At 38.3% G+C, this 19,006-nt stretch overlaps 1 protein-coding gene across 2 annotated transcripts in view; it reads right to left on the bottom strand.

Moving 5' to 3' along the window:
- Positions 1 to 19,006, bottom strand: part of NKAIN3 (sodium/potassium transporting ATPase interacting 3) — a 421,429-nt gene that overhangs the window by 174,555 nt on the left and 227,868 nt on the right. For both annotated transcript variants that reach the window (XM_036338349.1, XM_036338350.1), the window contains exon 3: positions 18,370 to 18,450. In XM_036338349.1, coding sequence (XP_036194242.1) covers positions 18,370 to 18,450 — 81 coding nt within the window. The remainder of the gene's footprint in view (positions 1 to 18,369; positions 18,451 to 19,006) is intronic.

The raw sequence follows: 19,006 nt of genomic DNA, 5'->3' as shown, positions 1-19,006 counted from the left end.
TGGGCCGCGAGTTTGACATGCTTGACCTAGAGAAAAGCTGCCTTTCTCTTAGTATTACAGGCAAAGTTGAGGTTTGTTTAAAGGATGAAAAGAAAGAACCAATGGGGAGGGGGTGGGGTAGAATAAAAAGAAAGATGCCATTTCTAGAGGAATGAAAGTTGTTAGGCAGCTGTGCATCTATTTCTCTGAGTCAGAGAGAGGTGCTTAAGAGGGAGAAGGTAAGCAGAGGGACCTCACAACTATTTGCCTCTGTTTTTGCTTTGAAATAACAAGCAATGCCATCTGAAAAGCTGGGTCGTGATGAGGATCCCACCAGGAACTTGAGCAAAGTGATGGAGATGGAAGCTTTGGAGGGAGGATGGAGGGTGTTCTGAATACACCCCATAATGGTTTGGATACAGTGCTGGTGACTTGCTGAATATATTTGGAGAATCTAGAAACACCTTTTGTTGAGAGGAGGGGGCCAGATCTCCCACCCCTTTTAAGAACCAAAGCTTCATTATTACATGATTGTGAAGTGCTACTTTTAATGAAGAGTCTCAGCTCTCTAACTAATTAGGTTAAATCTCATTCTGATAGTCTGCTGTGTGGCTTGTACCTCATTTTGCTGCAGAACATTATTTAAATTAAATTGGAAGAAAGGCTCCATCCACAATATGCTTTTATAGTTCAGACTCTATTGTTTGCTTAAACAAATTTTTAAAGTAATTACGTTAGAATTATTAGTACCCACCTTTCTAAAAATCCAAAATGAATCAAACTCTTGGGTACAGATCCATATATAAACTTCATAAACTCATATGTCTAATAAATGAAAGTAAACTTACTATTTTCTAGTCTAAAAGAGTATATGTTACCTCAAAACTCCTAGATCTATTACCATTCAATACTTAACTTTTTTTTAACTGAGTGATAAGTTTATATTGAATTCTTTGTTCTCTCTTAATTTCCACCAAATAATGGGAAACATTTATTTGCTTTGTCTATCATGTTGTGGCATCATGATAACATCTAACATTTATTGAGTGCCTTCTGTGTGTCAGCATTTTCTAGGTGATTTTACTATTATTATCTCATTTAAGATTCCTAGCAACCTTGTGAGGTAAGTTCTATTATCATTGCAAGATCATGAGGGCAAGGATATTTTTCCATCATGTCTCCAGCTATATCCTGACTGCCTACAACCGTGTCTGGCACACAGCAGGTGTGCAAAACATATTTATTCAACAAACAAAACTCCATTTGGCAGATAAGAAACAGAGTCATAGAGATGCTAAATAACTTGCCTTACTCTCTAGGGTTGGAATGTGAGTTAAATGAGCAACTATAGGAAAACACTTAAAATAAGGTGGTGGAGGATGAAATGCATACATACATGTGAGTTCAGTACCCATCTGGCTCCAAATCTATCTCTCATAAATTAAGTAGTACATAGTATGTCAGGTGGAGAAAATGTTTTCAAATAGATCTTTTTGAGAGCTTAATCAATTATCTGTTTTAATAAAGATAAAATGAATTTGTCACATGTTCAATATTCATTCAACAAATAAGCATCAAGGACCACTACATTCCAGGTGTGCTGCAAGGTGTTTGGAACAAAATGAAGACAAATAAAAAAGACAATCCCTGCCCTCCTAGAAGCTGTCATCTGGGGAAGAGAGAGACACCAATATATGTCTTTTTTTAGTAGTCTTGAATAGGAAGTTGTCTAAAACCATGACTTATGCCTGTGAAATACATAAAAACTTCTTGATGACCTGAAACACAAATGAAGTGATCAAAGTCATGATTTATGCAAAAACATCAAGAACATAATATATGTATAGATTAGAGATAAATAACACTGAGAAGAAAGGATTACTACTTAGGAATATTTAAAACAGAATAACTGAATAGGCTAGAAGATTTACTTGAAACAATTTAGCATTGCATGATAAGAAGTAACATTATACAACCCAACTATGAAACATTTAGATTGGAAATGAAAAAAACTAGAAAGGATAAAATTGGTTAGATAATGGAATAATTCGTCAAGAAACATCCTATTTTCAAATACAGGTGATGACAAAATGTGTGAAATTTGCTATGCAAACCGCGTATAACCCCAGTGGGAAAACATTAGCACATCAATAATGCATTTTGTTGTACAGCAACATATACAAGCACTTAATTCTGCCTTCAGATAATGACATTTTAGCATCTCACTGATATAAGCTTGGATATAAGCCTAGTCTCCTCTCCCGGCCCCATGATTCGTGAGCTATTTCCCAAAGTTGATGTTTGAGATAGCTTGGTAGTCTCAGCAGCCCTTTGACCTTAGTGAGCTTTAGCATTCCCACCTGTACAGGGAAGGGGACAGTACCTAGCATTCATGGCCACCGCACTGTATTTCAGAGTGCAAGATGCTTTTCCCAATACATGGGGCTGCGAGAATGGTGGACCCTGCTTGCTGAGTGCCCTGTAGAAGGCGAGTTGTTGGAAGGATCTCACTTAATCCTATCATGGCCTTGAAGAGGGTGTTATTCTTTTCTTTTTTTTCAACTATAGTTTAAATTCAATGTTATTCTGAATAAATATGTATTGTATGCCTATTGTGTGCATGGTTTCAGGTGTACATCATAGGAGTTAGCTCATATGCTTTACAAAGTGTTCCCCCTGGTATTTCCAGTACCCACCTGGCTCCATACACGGTTATTACACTATGATTGACTATATTCACTACGCTGTACTTTACATCCCTGGGTTGTTACTGCTCTTAATGTGGGATTTAGGAGCTTGTCTAGCAAAGGTAGAACCAGGAATGATCTTTCTGTCTCCAGAGTCCAGGTTTTGTCCTCTGGGTCCTATTCGCTGGTTTCCAGAGGTTAAGGACAGGAGGGAACTATGCTTGTCTATAAAAGGGTAACATGAAGAATCCTGTGGAGATGGGAATGTTCTATATCTGAATGCATCAATGTAAACTCTAGCTTTGCAGGATGATACCATTGTGGGCAATTGGGCAAAGGGAATAACGGGCTCTCTCTGCACTATTTCTTACAACTGCATCCGAGTCTACAATTGCCTCAAAATAAAAAGTTTAATGAAAACATGATTTTCAAAGGATATTTATTACACAGGAAAATGGCCTTATTATAACATGTGAAAAAGCAAAACGATATTTTAAATAATGATGACGTAAAAGAGTATATATATATATATCTATATATATGCTGAGCTATGTATATACTCTATGTATGCATACACACACATACAAAATCTAAATATATGCCAAGTTTAACAAATGGAAACACTAAAATACAATTAGTGGTAGAGGAGGGAAGATACATTTTTTCTTCATTATAATTCAATATATTTTTCAGTTTTCTAAAAATGTTTCTATATGACATTTATAACCAGCAACTAGAAAACAAAACATCTTAGGTCATGACCACTCTTGCAACTCATACTTTAAAACCTTTTCTAGTTAGGGTATCAGGAAAAATGGCGACTTATTGAAAACCTGAATCTGATATTCAATCAATTACCTTTTTCTACTCTCCAAACTGATGACTTGTATAATTAATGGGCTAATTCAACTGCAAATCTTCAAGTCAGTAATATTAATTAAACAGAAGACATGGAAATGACCTTCTGAAAAGGACTTATCTCTTCATTTGCCCACAAATGAGCACTTGTGATTACTTCTTAATCAATACCAGGAGGCTGGCTAGAATTAATGCCAGGCCTTCCAGTTTCAGCCACTTTTAAAAGCACTTAGGATCACACACGCACCCTCTTCCAGGCCAGCCCTATACTTTCCTTTAATTTACCTGACCTTTCAGGCACTGAGTGAATTTAAGGCCTTTATAGGCTTGGCCTGAATCACTGGCAACTTTCATTACTTTAGTCATTGACCAAAAGCTTTGGGGAATGTCAGCCTTTCCTATGCTATTGTTTAATATGCTAATAAGTCATTAACATCTTCTTTTGCAGACAACAGGACCTGAGCCATAAAATGGTAGGAAGTTGGAGGCAGAGGTGGATGAAAAAAGTCTTTTTATTCCTAGGATAAATTTAGAGATCTTTCCTCACTCCCTTTCTTCTTGAATGAGATGCAGCAAAAATAGTGGCTAGCAGGTTTCTAAGAACTGACAGTAATAAGCAAAATGCAGTTACCTCTTCTGGGGAGATCTGGGTCTAAAGTCAGCATAATAGGTAAAAAATCAAGTATAATATATTTAAAAATACCCCTGGCATCTCTTAAATTATCAGAAAGGACATTGCTAATATACCTTTGTATATAACACATCCCTGTAACTCTTCATTTCAGGCTAGACCTCCATTAATTCTTTTTCTTTCTTAAGAAAGTGGTTGACTGTGTTTTTGGCACATTTTAACAAGCATTTTATGAACTTTTCAACAGTTAGGAAGACCCTTAAAACCATTGGTGTGTCCTTTTTGTAGTTTTTACCAACACTCACTGGAGTTTTCAGGCTTGAATGCCCCCATTCCCTTGATAAAATAAGTGACCCAGTATGGGAACTGCCAGGTTGAATTCAGCTTAGGGAAATAAATGCTTGCGTGGTATGAGTGCACTGTAACCAAGAGGTAAGGATGAGTCTGTACATCTATCTGTCCACCACAGCGTCATCTTTACATGAAATCACTGGTTACGTTCTACTGCTTAAATTATTAACTCAACAACACCACTATAGAAAAAAAGTGTAGGATATTTTTAACTTATTTCTTATTTCTTTTTATGAAGGGAAAAGCAATGCAAAGCAAATAAATGGAAAAAAGCAAAAAGCAAAGCCAACCCAACTAATTGTTCACTGCAAGAGAGGCATTCCAAAGGAGATACAGGTATTCACAGACACAGCTGGATGGGATAGTGGCTTTGAATGTGGTCAGCTTTCACATAAGCCCGCCTCACCTGGCTCAGGGTTCAGCTGACTGCTGGACCATTGAGGTGCAACTAGTGGATCCCGATAAATCAGTTAGATGTTCCCAGCCCCAAACCTGAATTACATCCTGATAAAATCCATGGATTGGGTCTGAAATTCTAAGTTTAACTCTCCCTTTAGTCACTCATTTCCTGTGTGTTTAATAGAGACTGTAACTCCTCAGAGAAATGCTATTCTCTTTCACAGAATGAGATGAAGGGTGTGTGTAGGACTAAATGGGGTGATGTGGGTGGAACTGCTATAAATTACGAATTTCCATTGCAGATGTTCCCATGAGAATAACCAATGAAGGCAGCAAGTGGGGTGGCCACGTTTCAGATCCTTATTACAGATCTGTGAGAATATAATTTTTCAGATAATTCAGAGGCAAAGTCTTTCTGAAATCTGAAAATACAAATGTTGATTTACAACCTCTGAGGATTGAATTCACAAGATTACTATGCTACATCATCTTACCATTTTCTGTTAGGTAGCCCTGGTGCCAGCTACTGGGACAGGCTTTTGGGCCCCTTAGATGAGAAAGAACACTCCTTAGTGGTGGGGGAGGAGAAGAGGTATGAATACAGTAATATGTTTGCCCTGACTTTATTTTTTCCCCTCCATTTTGTGTTTCTCTTACACACCTGCAGCACCTGTTAATAATAGATACGATCTTAGTCTTGGAGACAGCAATCCAGGATTTAAAACTACATTTGCCAGGTATCAGTTGCCTGACCAAGGGTAAATTATTTACCTTGTATCAACCTCCCATTTTCTTATCTATGTAAGGGGAAAGGCCACTTTCTTGGGGAGATTGATGTCAGAGTAAAGTGAGCTGCTTCTGTGAACTTTTCTGATACCCAGTAGACCTTCAAGCCCTTCTTCTGTTTTATCGGCTTCACACCCTTTGTACTCAGTGTATTTCTCCTGTAGTCAAACTTGGCACTTAGTGTCAGAGTTCTTCAAAAAATTCTTTCCTCGATGGAACAATAATTAAAGAGGCCATGATTATTGTAATACAAGAGAAAAACACATCTGGTGTTTGTCAGTTTCTGGCACAGAACTTCTAGAACCCTTAGGATTTCCTGAGTGATAGCAGTGGCTTTTGCTGTTCAGAAGAAGTCCTTTTGCACCTTACCTGGGTTGATGTATCTGAGGTGACTCTAAAGGGCACAGGGCCTTAGGTAGCTTCTTGATGGGAGCTGGTTGCCAGAGGAACCAGCCACATGAATAGGGGGCTGGAACTTTCAGCTCCACTACCTCTGGGGAGAGGAAGGGGCTAAACATGGAGTTCAATCACCAATGGCCAATGACTTAATCAATTGTGGCAATATAATAAAACTTCTTGAGTGCCCAGGTTCAGGAAAAACTTCTGGGTTGGCAAACATAGCAACACATCAAGATGCAGGGAGGATGGCATAAGGGGAGAGGGCACGAAAGCTCCATGTCGTTACAGCCCCACACATTGCCCCATTCAACTCTTCCCTGTGGCTGTTCCTGAGTTGTATCTTTTATAATAAACCAATCATCATAATTACAGCGCTTTCCTGAATTCTATGAGTTATGGAGACTGAGGAAGAGTTATGATAACCCCTGAATTTATGGCAGTCTGGGCAGAAGTGCAAGTAGCCTGGAAATCTCATGTATAGCTGCTGTGTGAAGTGGGGACCGTCTTGTGGGACCGAGCTCTCAACCTGTGGGGTCTGTGCTAACTCTGGGTAGCTAGTGCCAGAATTTAATTGAATAGTTGGATATCCAGTGTGTTAGAGAATTAAATAATTGGTTAGTGCCAGAAAAAAACAGAATTACCCAAAAGACCAAAATGTGCATTTAAATACTAGTATAAGTAGTTCTCATTGAAATTGGAAGATTTCATGGTAAACATACACAACTGGGTAGAACAAAGAACTTTATAATTGACTCTTGGTTTCCAAAGCATTTCCTTTTTTGCTCTCAATACTAAAGGCTGCCTTTGGTTGAAAGAGAGGAGGCAAATACACCACATCTTGTGTGGGTTTTTTTCCCATTGAAATTTCAGACATGTCTATTAGGAGTACATCATCTATTATGCCAAATATTTTGATTAGAATCTGAAAATGCAGAGTGGATTTGCCATGGAACTGACAGCTAGGCTCAGGACTCCTCACTTGAATAGATTCCTTATTGTTGGAAGGTAGACCAGCTGGCAAAATCTTGGCATCCTGAAATAAGACAGTTGGAGAGGAAGGACAATATACAGTACAGCAAAGGAGAAGCAGGAAACAAAAGAGGGAGAAGAGTCAGGAGTGTGAAGGTAGGGAGAACAGAAAGTAAGAAAGAAGGGTTCATTGGGAAGGGGGAGGGAGGCCTTTTTAAAGCATGGAAAGCATGCTCTGCATTTGCAGGAGGTCGTCGTCTTCCTGCTGCACTCTGATGTAATTACTGCTGCTCTCTCACAGGTGAGAAAGCTACTGCTCCAGACCACAGCACATGCAGCAGAGACAGAATTTAAAGCTCTTTTATGCACCACCTCTGTTTCATTACCAAATTCTGTTAGTTCTGTCTTCCAACTGTACAGTAGGCCCCCCCCCCTTATTCATGGGGGATACTTTCTAAGAAACCACTGGATGCCTGAAACCGTGGATAGTAATATACTGTTTTTTCCTATACATACCTATGATAAAGCTTTATTTGTAAATTAAGCATAGTAAGAGAATAGCAATATAACTAATAATAAAATAGAATAATTATAACAATATACTGTAATAAAAGTTATGTGAATGGATTTGGGGCCATTATTACGTAAAATAAGTATTACTTGAACACAGGCACTGCACTACCAAGATAGTTGATCTGATAACCCAGATGGCTACTCAGTAACTAAAGGCAGGAGAATCTACAGCGTGGAGACACAAGACAAAGTGATGATTCATGTCCAGGGCAGGAAGGAGGTGTATGGCATGAAATATCATAAGACCACTTAAAATAGTGTGCAATTTAAAATGTATGAAATGTTTATTTCTGCAATTTTCCATCTAATATTTTTGGTTGGTGGTTGATTGGGTAACTGAAACCACAGAAAGCAAAACCATGGATGAGGGGACCACTATATTTCAAATCTGATCCCTCTCCCCTTGGCCACTGCCACCACCCTAGTCTAAACCACCTTTATTTCCTACCTGGATCACCACAGTCATCTCTCTCTGGGTCCTCTTGCTTCTACTCTTGTTCCCTACAACGGTCACACCAATTTTTGATCCTGTTATTCTCCTCTACTTAACCTACCATGGGGTTCCCATTACATTTAGACCCAAACTCAAATCCTTACCATGGCCTACCAGAGGTCCCAACAGAATCCTGCAATGGCCCAGCTCTCCAGGCTCATGGCCTGCCCTCCTCATGCTGCTCCTGGCATGTTAGTGACACAACACAGCATCCCTGCTCTTTGTGCATGCTGAGCATGCTCCTATCTTGGGGCCTGGCAGTCCCCCACACTTTGCATGGCTTGCTCCTGTCTGCCCCTTGGGACTTTCAGCTCTACCCATTCCCACGAAGTCACTCTCTAGTCCTGTATCCTGACTTTTTTTTACTTAGTATCACTTAGCACAACATGATATTATATCATGTACTTTTTTATTTGTCGTGTTTTTTCTACTAGAATAAAAGCTCCCTGAGAGCAAGTTCTTCTCACAGTCCTGTTATATTCTCAACACCTACACCAATACCTGGCACAGGGTAGGGGCTCGATGAAGTTGTTGAATAAATGTGTCTGACATCAAAGCTGACAGAAGAAAATGTTTACAAAAGTTGGGACTTATTTTGAAGAAAATCTCTAAAAAGTTGTCACTAAAAATATGTAGAAAGTATTTTCCAATAAGCACTATGCCTTTGGCACATTTATACCAGAATTATTTCTTGCCATACGTATCTGACAAAGTGTTCTGATGATTGATGTCATGTTTTATAAAGCCCCTTAAGCTACTTGGAGGAAAATACAATATAAATGCAAATAAATAATAAACAACCTCTCATAATAAAGTACATGAGGCTTTCAATGGTTTAGTGAAAAATAAAGTAGGGAGTTTCTAAAGGTAACGAAATAAGTCATAGCCATTATAGTCTGATCCAAGCAGCAAGGGGCCTTAGCATGTAAACCTATCACAATTTAGACCTCAGAGATTCACTTCTGATGTTTTCAACAAAGATGAAGCCCCTTATATATATTAAGCACTCTGTTAGACTGCCACCATTACTTTATCCCAATCTAATATTTAGTCAAACAGATAAATCCTTGTTATATAGCTATCTCTAAATAAGCCAACATTTCTTTCACTTCTGAAAGTATATATATATTACATTAAAATACTATAGACAAAGAATAAATAATAAAACTATATTAGTTAATTGGTTAGACCCACCCAAAACCAAGATTGTTTAAATAATTAAAACTTCCTGTAATAATTACGAATATCTGTTAGTTTTTTAAAATCCTTATCAAAGGACATGCTTTTTATTGATTTTAGAAAGAGAGGAAAGGAGAGAGAGAGAGAGAGAGAGAGAGAGAGAGAGAGAGAGAGAGAGAGAGAGAGAGAGAGAGAGGAAACATTGATATGAGAGTGAAACATTGATTGGTTGCCTCTGCATGTGCCCCGACTGGGGATCAAACCTGCGACCTGGGTATGTGCTTGGACCGGTAATCGAGCCTGAGACCTTTCAGTATACTGGACAACCTTCCAACCAACCATCAATTTGTAAATAGGAGCTTATAGACCCAGCCAGATGGATAAATAGAGAAAGAGTGAAAAGAAAAAAGATGGTACTGGTCTTAGTTTTCAGATTGATTTGATTACTAACAATGATACGCAGGAAGTCTTACTTGTTTCTCATATGGAAAACTATACTCATCAAAAAAACAAAAACAAAACACTACTATTGGCATATGTGATTCCAGAATAAGGATTACAATTAAAAATCTGATTTGCAAAATTTAAGCTTGGTAGGTATCCTTGGAGATGTTGATAATTTAAGGGAAGCATTGAGAATAAGTTTCAAAATATATCAAAAGTCTATTTTCCTGGCAGAGCTCCAAAGGTGATCAACCATAGGCTATATTTTATGTGTTTAAACTAGGAGACACTCTATTTCATGGATAGTTTTCCTACGGAAGTCATCCTTCAGGGTATCGTAGAGTTGCAAATTCCACTGGGGCTCAGACTACCTTCATTTCATTTTTTCCCCCACAAATTCAAATATGAAGAAATTATTGTTACCAACTTAATACCATTACGGAAAAGAAGTGGAAAGAAATTACACTAATAAAAATGGGATTTTCCTTTAATCAGCTTTTTATGAAGAACTGCAAAGTAAACTCCAGTGCAGGATGAGAGAGATTATACCTCCCCACCCCTCCAGGGTGGCACAGGACTGAAGAAATGTATAGACAACGATTTCTTCTCCAAGAAACGAAGGCCATTACCACGCTTTCCCAGGGACCAGTGCACTAGAGCAGCGAGTGATGTGAAGGTGCTAATGGTTCCCAGAGAAGGTGCATCACCCTTCCCCGGTAGTGTCATTTGCATACACACATTTAGGCCCAGCAGGAGGTGTGCGCTCAGGGGGTCTCCCAGAGCAGAAGTGCAGGCCTTCTCAGGTAAAAGCAGGTCTTCACTACACGTTACAACCTCATTCCAACTCCAGTTGTCAGTTAACAGCTTTCAGGATGACATGTTAAATCAAGGAAATGTCACACGTGTACAGTAACTGGCCTAATCTTTTCTGTAAATGGCTGCCTGTGGTTTTGAAAATCGTCGTAAATTGCTGGCAATTGGCAATGTGTCTCCCTGCATGGCTAACTTCACTTCTGCACAGTTAACAAATCGGTCTTAAATTATTCATCAGATCACCCAACGTCTAGGCTCGTCTGACTGTCATTGATTTCAGGGAACAGTAGCCTGCTTGCCTTGTATACTGGAGTGAAATTCCGACCACGCTCTCAGCATGTAAGATTAATTGTATGCAGAAAATAATAACTATCCTCTTTGTTGCAGTATCTCAGTTAATGATGCGTGAGCACAACCTACTGCACAATCAGTGCTTCTGCTGTCACATGCTGCTCTGAAGCAGGACAGACTATTTTCTCAGACTAATACTTAAAATAGCCTCAATACCCCGCATTCTTCAAATATACAGAGGAAGTGTTTTCTCTATTAATTCTATAATTACAGGACAAGAAAAATAATGGTGGATTCTGTGTACAAGCTAAAACATCAGATGGCCATTTAGAAATCATACCATCAAACCGTTGCTCATTGTTCTGGAAACAGGGTCAAATCAACTCCCCGGAGAGCTCAACCAAATTGAATTTTTGTTGCTAAAATAAGTGTGGGTTTAGAATGTGTGTTCTGAAAGGACTTATCACCATATTTCTTTCAGCAGTGTACAGGGGATTTGGCAGGAAACATATTTATTCTTCTTTGAAACACCTTTTGAATCAGTACTGGCTCTAAGCTAAATAGTGAAGTTGTGCAGCGAGACAGTCTTATATCTGAGGAGCACACATGTCTATTTATGTTCAGGAGAATTAACTCCAGATCACTTCAAAAGGATACCCAGCAATTTGTCATTCTCTCTTGTGTCTGAACAGATATTTTTAGGTCACCGGTAGCCACGTTCTGTAACTAAATAGCTCCCTGTTTAGAGCATCTCCTGACAGGACCACCTCTCATGGGTAGTGACCTTGGCTTTGATGCAAGGAAACCCAAGGAGCTCTCTCTCTGATGTATGCTGGCCAGAAGAGTGTCTGGGTAAAGAGTGTGGGATGGAGGTGGCTGAATCAATGCAAATTCATTATAGGGGATTAAAAAATGTAGCAACTGAAAGCACTTTTCTGTTGTTCACGGTAGGTCAGCAATAGTATCTGTATTTGTAAAGGTCAGCAGATTATCTGTTTACTCCTCATCCCTTCTTCCTTAGGGAGCCTCCCTAACTCCAGTGCAAACTATGTTCCATGCTCTGTGGTGTCAGAGTCTTTCTTCTTCATCATATAATACTGGTTACATTTTCTTATTATTAGTCACTGACTGTCCATCCTTCATGTGATACAGAACATTTTTGAGTGCAGGAAGTGAATATAGCCTTAGTGCCTGGCACAGTGTTTTGAACCAAGTAAATGCTAAGTAAAACGGTCTATAGAATTATGTATGATTAGTTAAGCTGCATACTTAGAGACCCCAAATGACAGCTTAAACACTTTTCTGAATATAAAAGAAGTCTGTTGTGGGAAGCTCAGGGCTGGTATGAAAGCTCCTCTGAGGTATTAGGGCACCAGGCTTGTTGACCCATGCATCAAGAGGTCACTGGTTCAATTCCTGGTTAGGGCACATACCTGGGTTTCAGGCCCGATCCCCAGTAGGGGGTGTGCAGGAGGTAGGATTGATGTTCTCTCTTCTTAATGTTTCTATCTCTCTCTCCCTCTCTCTAAAATCAATAAAAATATATTTAAAAAATAAAATAAAAGCAAATAACTAATGCAACTAAACATGTTTACCAGGCTCTCTTTTGTAATTGGAAAACCAATGCAAATGTGACTTGAGATTCTTTATCACCAGGTTTGGACTCTGCATTGACATTTCACAACAGATATATTATGTCTTCCAAACAAAACCATTAACATCCCAGCAAGAACATCCAAAATCTTAAAGGCATTTATTCATGTTCTACCCATTGTTGTTCTAAAATGATCTGATGTTTACTGGCTGCATAAAAAATTTGGTAGTAGCATCTTTAAATCATCTTTAAAAATATTGCAAAGAATTAGAATATGAGCTATAAAAGTGTGGTTTCTCTGAAACAACAAAATTTCCTTGAAATTAATGCTTACATAGAAATTCAGCAACCATGGTCTACTTAGAATGGCTTAATTTATGTATGCAGTAGCTTCACAGACATATCAATTGGACTAATATAGTTCAGAATCTGTAGTACAGTGGGACGCGCCAACTAGTGGTGGAGTATCTGAAGCTGGCTCATAACCCGAATTTTAGCTCGCAACTCAAAGCAAAAAATCAGCCCAGAGATAGCTCGTATCTCGAAAAATTCGTTAGTCGGGACACTCGTAAGTCAAGGCCCCACTGTATTTTGTTATTCTAGTGAACTGAAAGAGTTATGCATTTCCCAAAGTGTTCATGATATAGATATGCCATTTACTTCATGATATAGTAAATAGGATATCACTCTTGGAGTTTTGAAAGTCGGAATTGTTTTTTATTGTTGTTGTTTCTTAATCCTCACATGAGGATGTGCTTTTTAATTGATTTTAGAGAGAAAGGGAGAGAGAGAAAAATATTGATGTGAGAGAGAAACATCAGTCAGTTGCCTCCCATACTCACCCCAACCAGGGATCAAACCCTCAACCTAGGCATGTACCTTGACCAAGAATCGAACTCACAACCCTTTGCTGCACAGGATGGCACTCCAACCAACTGAGCCAACAGGCCAGGGCTGAAAGTAAGTGTAGTTTTTCTGTGTTTCTACGACGCTTTTCTGAATCATTTGCTGATTTGTTATTCCTGAATAAAGATGCTTTGTAGCTAGCTTGGCCCTCTGTAAACATCACATTTCAAGATTCCTTTTGAAAACTGATCACATAGAAAGAAATCATGCAAAGGAAAAGATAAATTTTAGTTTAGAACTCATTACTAGATGTAGTAAGTTTTATTTGTTTAAATAAAGAAAAGAAGTATACTATATATCATCGATTTAGTTTGAAACTGCCATCAGAAAAAGAATTCTTTGAGACACAAAACTATTAGAATGTTTATAAAAATAATATATGGATAGCACCCGGCTCAGGGGAGCTGAGAGTCCTGCTTCCTGTGCAATTGCTCCTGTGGAGAGCTCTGAATTGATGGTCTGGAACTTTCCTACTTGAAAGGACCTGCCCAACGCCAAAGTTAGCGGAAGAATCCAACCTTGAAGGAAATGAATCTTGATCAGGGAAGACGATTTTCCCAGTAAGTACGGAGGAACAATTCTGGCTAGGTAATAAGAATGAACCTTGAAAAAGAATTATCCCAATGACCCTGTCTGGCTGTGCAGGTGAAATATTCAACTAAAGATTCTCTCAAGAGAAGAGACCCTCATGAACCATGGGGTCAATTTGAGCCAGAGAACAAAAGAAGTGCCATTATTGGCATTTGGAGAAATGGTTTAACCTTATTTAAGAATCAAAACACCCACAAATCAGGCCACTATGAGAAAAATGCAGTCGTTAAAACATGACAAAGAGAAACAAATGCAGGTCGGTTTTCCATGTGTGTGTGAAGGCAATGCAAAGCACCTGCCCAGAGTGGGAAGTCTGTAAAGGCTAGTCCATCCCCTCCTCCATGCCCTGCCTGGAAGTTTCTAGAAGGCTTCTAATCAAAGCTCACAGTTAGTATAAGATAAATCTTCCTAGAATTTCTTTACCTTCTTTCTATGTCTAAGTTATGCTCATGTATAGCCATACACATTCTGAATTCTATGTGTATGTGCCACACTGAACATCCTCTAGGTCCGTAATGTGTAAGTTCCACACATCTTTGCAGAAAAACCAATTAGAAGGAATATTAGCCTAAAGTTCCTACAATTTGGAGTCATCAAAAAGATGCCCTAAGATGACAGCTGAAGTCCTTTAAAATTAAAAAAGAAAAAGTACAACTTGGGTTCTCAACATCACATTTTTCTGTAACTTTAAATGTAGCAAGTGAGGTGGGTTTTCATATATTTACATTCTGAATGTATTCCTAGGGAGAAAAAACATTATTCCAATTCTTGCAACTTCCAAAGGAGCAGCAATAACTTATTAATTGTGCCCTCGGTGATCTTAAAGTGTGGCATGGAAAACAGCCTTAGGGACTTCTAAAGATGCATATGATTCCCTTGACACGAGGGGAATCTGGGTGTAGAAGTTTTTCAAAACAGCTATGTACATGTTGAAGGAAAGGGTTTAATTAATAGTGTCACAGCTGTGAAGTTAATATGCAGATCCGAGGTCCCATCACAAGGGACTGTTACATCTGCTTTAAAACAAGTCACTCAGCCCTGCATTATTCCCTTTTATAGCTCTTGCGTATTAATAGATACATGTCTCAAAGGTTTGAAGGATGAAGCTTGTGATGTTTGTTAATTTTTCTCTCAATAATAATAAAGATGATGATGCCGATGGCAAAGATAAAAACCACCATTTACTGAAACATCATAATGTGCCAAGACTCTAAGTCACTTATATGCATTATTGAATTCAATAATTCAGTAAAATTAGTGTTGTGATTTTCCTCATTTTTTCAAAAAAGAAAACTGAGGCTCCGGTAGATTATGGAAGTAATCTTCAGTTACCTACCCATAGTCATCCTGACCCCACCATACATGTACATTAAACAATACTTTCATTTTCTTCAAGTTCTGGAAATGAATCAGGACCCTCAAGATCACAGTAACAAACAAAACGAGGTAGAGCTGGTTGGCAGAGGAATAACAGCAAAAGGAAAACCTGGAGGCTACGATCAAGAATCCCCATAATAGACCAGATGCATGCTTGTTCATGCCCATAAGGATGCATACTTTCAGTTAATAAGAATGGTTTGGTAGTGCCTGCCATTGGAGTAACATTCAGATTCCTAGAGATGTTGTGGAAACTAACCTGAATCCAGTTTTAGGAGAAAGATTCACTATTTTAGAGTAAATATTTTGGGCAATAATCAAGGTATAAGGAAACTTCTTCTTCTTTCCTACCCCCCCTCCCCACCCCCGTGGTACATCTACACAATAAAATACTATGCTGATGTAAAAAAGAAGGAATTCTTACCATTTGCAACAGCATGGATGGAACTGGAGAGCATTATGCTAAGCGAAATAAGCCAGTCAGTGAAGGTGACTTCTATTAATGTACCCAAGAGGGTAATTCTAAGAAATGTGTTCATGAACTAGCAGGAGATGGAGAGCTCTAGAAAGTTAGTATACGAACCAGCACAAACGGACAAGGAATGTCTTACAAAACCCAACCTGGGCGGGTGGCAGAGGTGGTTGGGTTTGTCTGGGTCCTTAGCTCTGCTCTATTTTTCAGAATAGATTTACTACGGATTGCAATTGAGGCTACACTGGTGAACCAGGGAAACGTTACTAGCCTTAGAGGTGGTAAATAGAAGGAAACCAACAGAAAATCTTTAGGATGCTCCTTTGGAGTTATCTATCCTTTTAATGACCTAGAATAATTGACTGACTACTTACTAGCATTTTAGTGGATAATGTAATGAGTAACCAAGACTACATATCCATTTTTTATAACCTTGCACCCAAAGAAATGAGAAAAAAACACCCTCACATGTACACTGATATTAGAAAGACCGTCCATAAAAGTAACTTGGAGCAGAGGAGGAAAATCAGACTTGTGTGGAGCAAATGAATGGCATCATCATTATTATTTTTTTTTATTCCTTCAGAGGGTTGCTTGGAAGCTTACCTGAGTTACCACATCTGATACCCTTAAAGCAATGCTAACACCCCAACAATCATATTTTCTATCCCAACTGGCAAAGCTGCTCCTGTTTTTATATTTCACAGAGACTCAGTGGGTTAAATGATTTGCCTAAGGGCCCATAGTTAATAAGTGCTAAAGACAAGATTGAAAAAAGAAGACTTATAATTTGAACTTGAGTCTTCTTTCAACACACTATGAGGCCAATTCTACAGGATAAAATGCCTGTCTAACTTACTCCAAATCAGTTTATATGGAAGAAAATAAAAGGAAATTGCTACCCAGTGAAATAAAATTATGATTTAAAATGACTTCAAAGTCACAAGGTACAAAATGCTTTGTGTTGAAAAATGCTATGCTTAACTTATTATTCCTAATTATATTATTCATAAGATTTGCATTTTAAAACTGCTTTCTAATCTGCATGTTACAGAAGATAACTGGGCACTGATTTAAGTGGTTTTGTTTTCTGTCTTAGAAATTAGTGGTGAAATGGGATTAATAGCATAAATATTAAAGGGAGATATTAGTGAATTTGTATGAACTCAGAATTAGAAATGTCATTTCTGGTTCCTGGTACATTTGCCAATGTGAGAAGAGGATGACAAGTTCTAATTATAAAGTTATGATAATGTGGAACAAAGGGTAGCCACCTTTGGAGGTTCTGGAGAAAATCCTTTGGGGATTTTTTCTGCTTGGCTCAATCAAAAATTCTTTGTTACCAGATGGACTTCAACCGGAGCCTAACAATTCTAAAGGCATCCGTGTTGGTCAAGGCAGATTTCCTCAGATCAAAACATGAATGTTAGTGGATGACCGTTATGTTCCTTAGAAAATTTGAGACTATCATAAAGCAATAGCCTATGTTAGCACAAATACAGTTGACCGTGAAAAACCTAAAAAATATAATTACAGCTTTCTTATTCTTTTGTAATTATACTGTTGAGTTTCTTCTCTACAGTCTCTACAAGAGAAAACTGTGCTGCTTTGTGAGAAACATGTTTAAGAAGCACAACTAGAAACCTAACCTAAGATGCTTTTGCATTTGGGTGGCAGGTGAAAGACAGTGCAGAGTCATGCGAAAGTCATGTGGCCTGCTGATACTAGATCTAGAAATAATATCTGTATCATGCCTTATTAAGATACCTCCTCTGTCATATCAGGATTTCAAAATAGGGATCACCACACTGATGTACTTAACTATTAGTTAAATGTATGCTCCAGTTAAATATCTATGGATTTCATTCTTTGTCAAACACATTTTTTAAACTTTTTTTTAGGATTAGTATTCAAACAAAGATAGAACCTTGCTATTCATATTTGTTACATTAACATCTTATTTATTTTCCCAGTTTAAAAGAAGAAGATTCAAAGCCATTTTTTCACTTAACATTTGGTGCTGTGGTCATTGTGACATTCGGTCTTTTCACTTATTTTATTTTTCGCATCACCATTTATCCCTCTATGCCCTCTTTGACCTTCCCACTCCCCCTTCCGCCAATCACCACACTCTTGTCCCTGTCCATTAGTTCTCTCTTTTTCTTCTCAATTCCTTCATACCCCCAACACACACCCCTCTCCCAGCAGAGCTGTCTGCCTCCTCTCTACCTAAGAATCTGTGTCTATTTTGCTTGGTAGTTCAGTTTGTTCATTAAATTCCATATATGCGTGAAAGCATATGGCACATTAGGCCTTTTTAAAGTGAACATGATTCCCTGGAAGCCAAGTTCCACTACAGCTGACCAAACTAAGCCATGGCGCCGCTACTTTGGAGTTCCATTACGTGAAACCCGCCCAAGGTCATTTCTTCCTGAATGGTATCCAAACTCATGTTTTATTAGTATTCCATTTGTAATGTTACTGAGGTTGCTCTGCATACATCATAATACACAGGCATCATCATTATTTATTAGCATACTCTTTTTAAAGTGTATTTTAAAAGCATGATAAACTTACCTTAGAGAGCCCACCTACTTCCAAATAAAAGCAGATAATGAACACATTCCACGTGACCCAGAGGGCAGTCCATACTGTATACTAGAGAGAAAGGGGGAGGGTGGGGAGAAAGAGAAGAAAAATGTGGAGATGAAAGGCATATATACCAAATCAATCAATAACAAAATGTCAATGAGCCTAACTCTTCTGGGAAGAAAGAGGGTGTGCTCAGGAAAGAGTGCTCCTTATGAGGTCCCCTAAGATCTGTAGAAATTAAAAATCCAATAGTTTCCACTGCCGTCAGTAGATGCCAATAAAGCTAGATTTATTTTTAAAGTGCATTACTGGCTTGCACATATAGGTTAAATCCAAGCGCTGACTTGATTTCTGTTTTCTGAATATTAGCTTTCCCAGGGAATGCAATTACGCAAATTTTTGGTGGCTATCTTCCTATTTCTCCATTTTTTAGTTATAATATTAAATTGTCAAGTTTTAGAATGTTTTAGTCCATCTTCCTAAATGGACTAATATTACTTCCATCTTCCTAAATGAGGATTATGTTTGAAAATAGATGTGTGGAGTAAAATTAACAAACCATCATTTGTTATACTATTTTATTAAGAGTGAAACGGGTGCCTTTACTATAATCATAGAATTA

This window comes from Myotis myotis, unplaced genomic scaffold (assembly GCF_014108235.1).
Source record: "Myotis myotis isolate mMyoMyo1 unplaced genomic scaffold, mMyoMyo1.p scaffold_m19_p_16, whole genome shotgun sequence".
NCBI lineage: Eukaryota > Metazoa > Chordata > Mammalia > Chiroptera > Vespertilionidae > Myotis > Myotis myotis.
The sequence above is the reverse complement of the archived record's forward strand: the minus strand, read 5'-3'. Positions and strand labels throughout refer to the sequence as shown.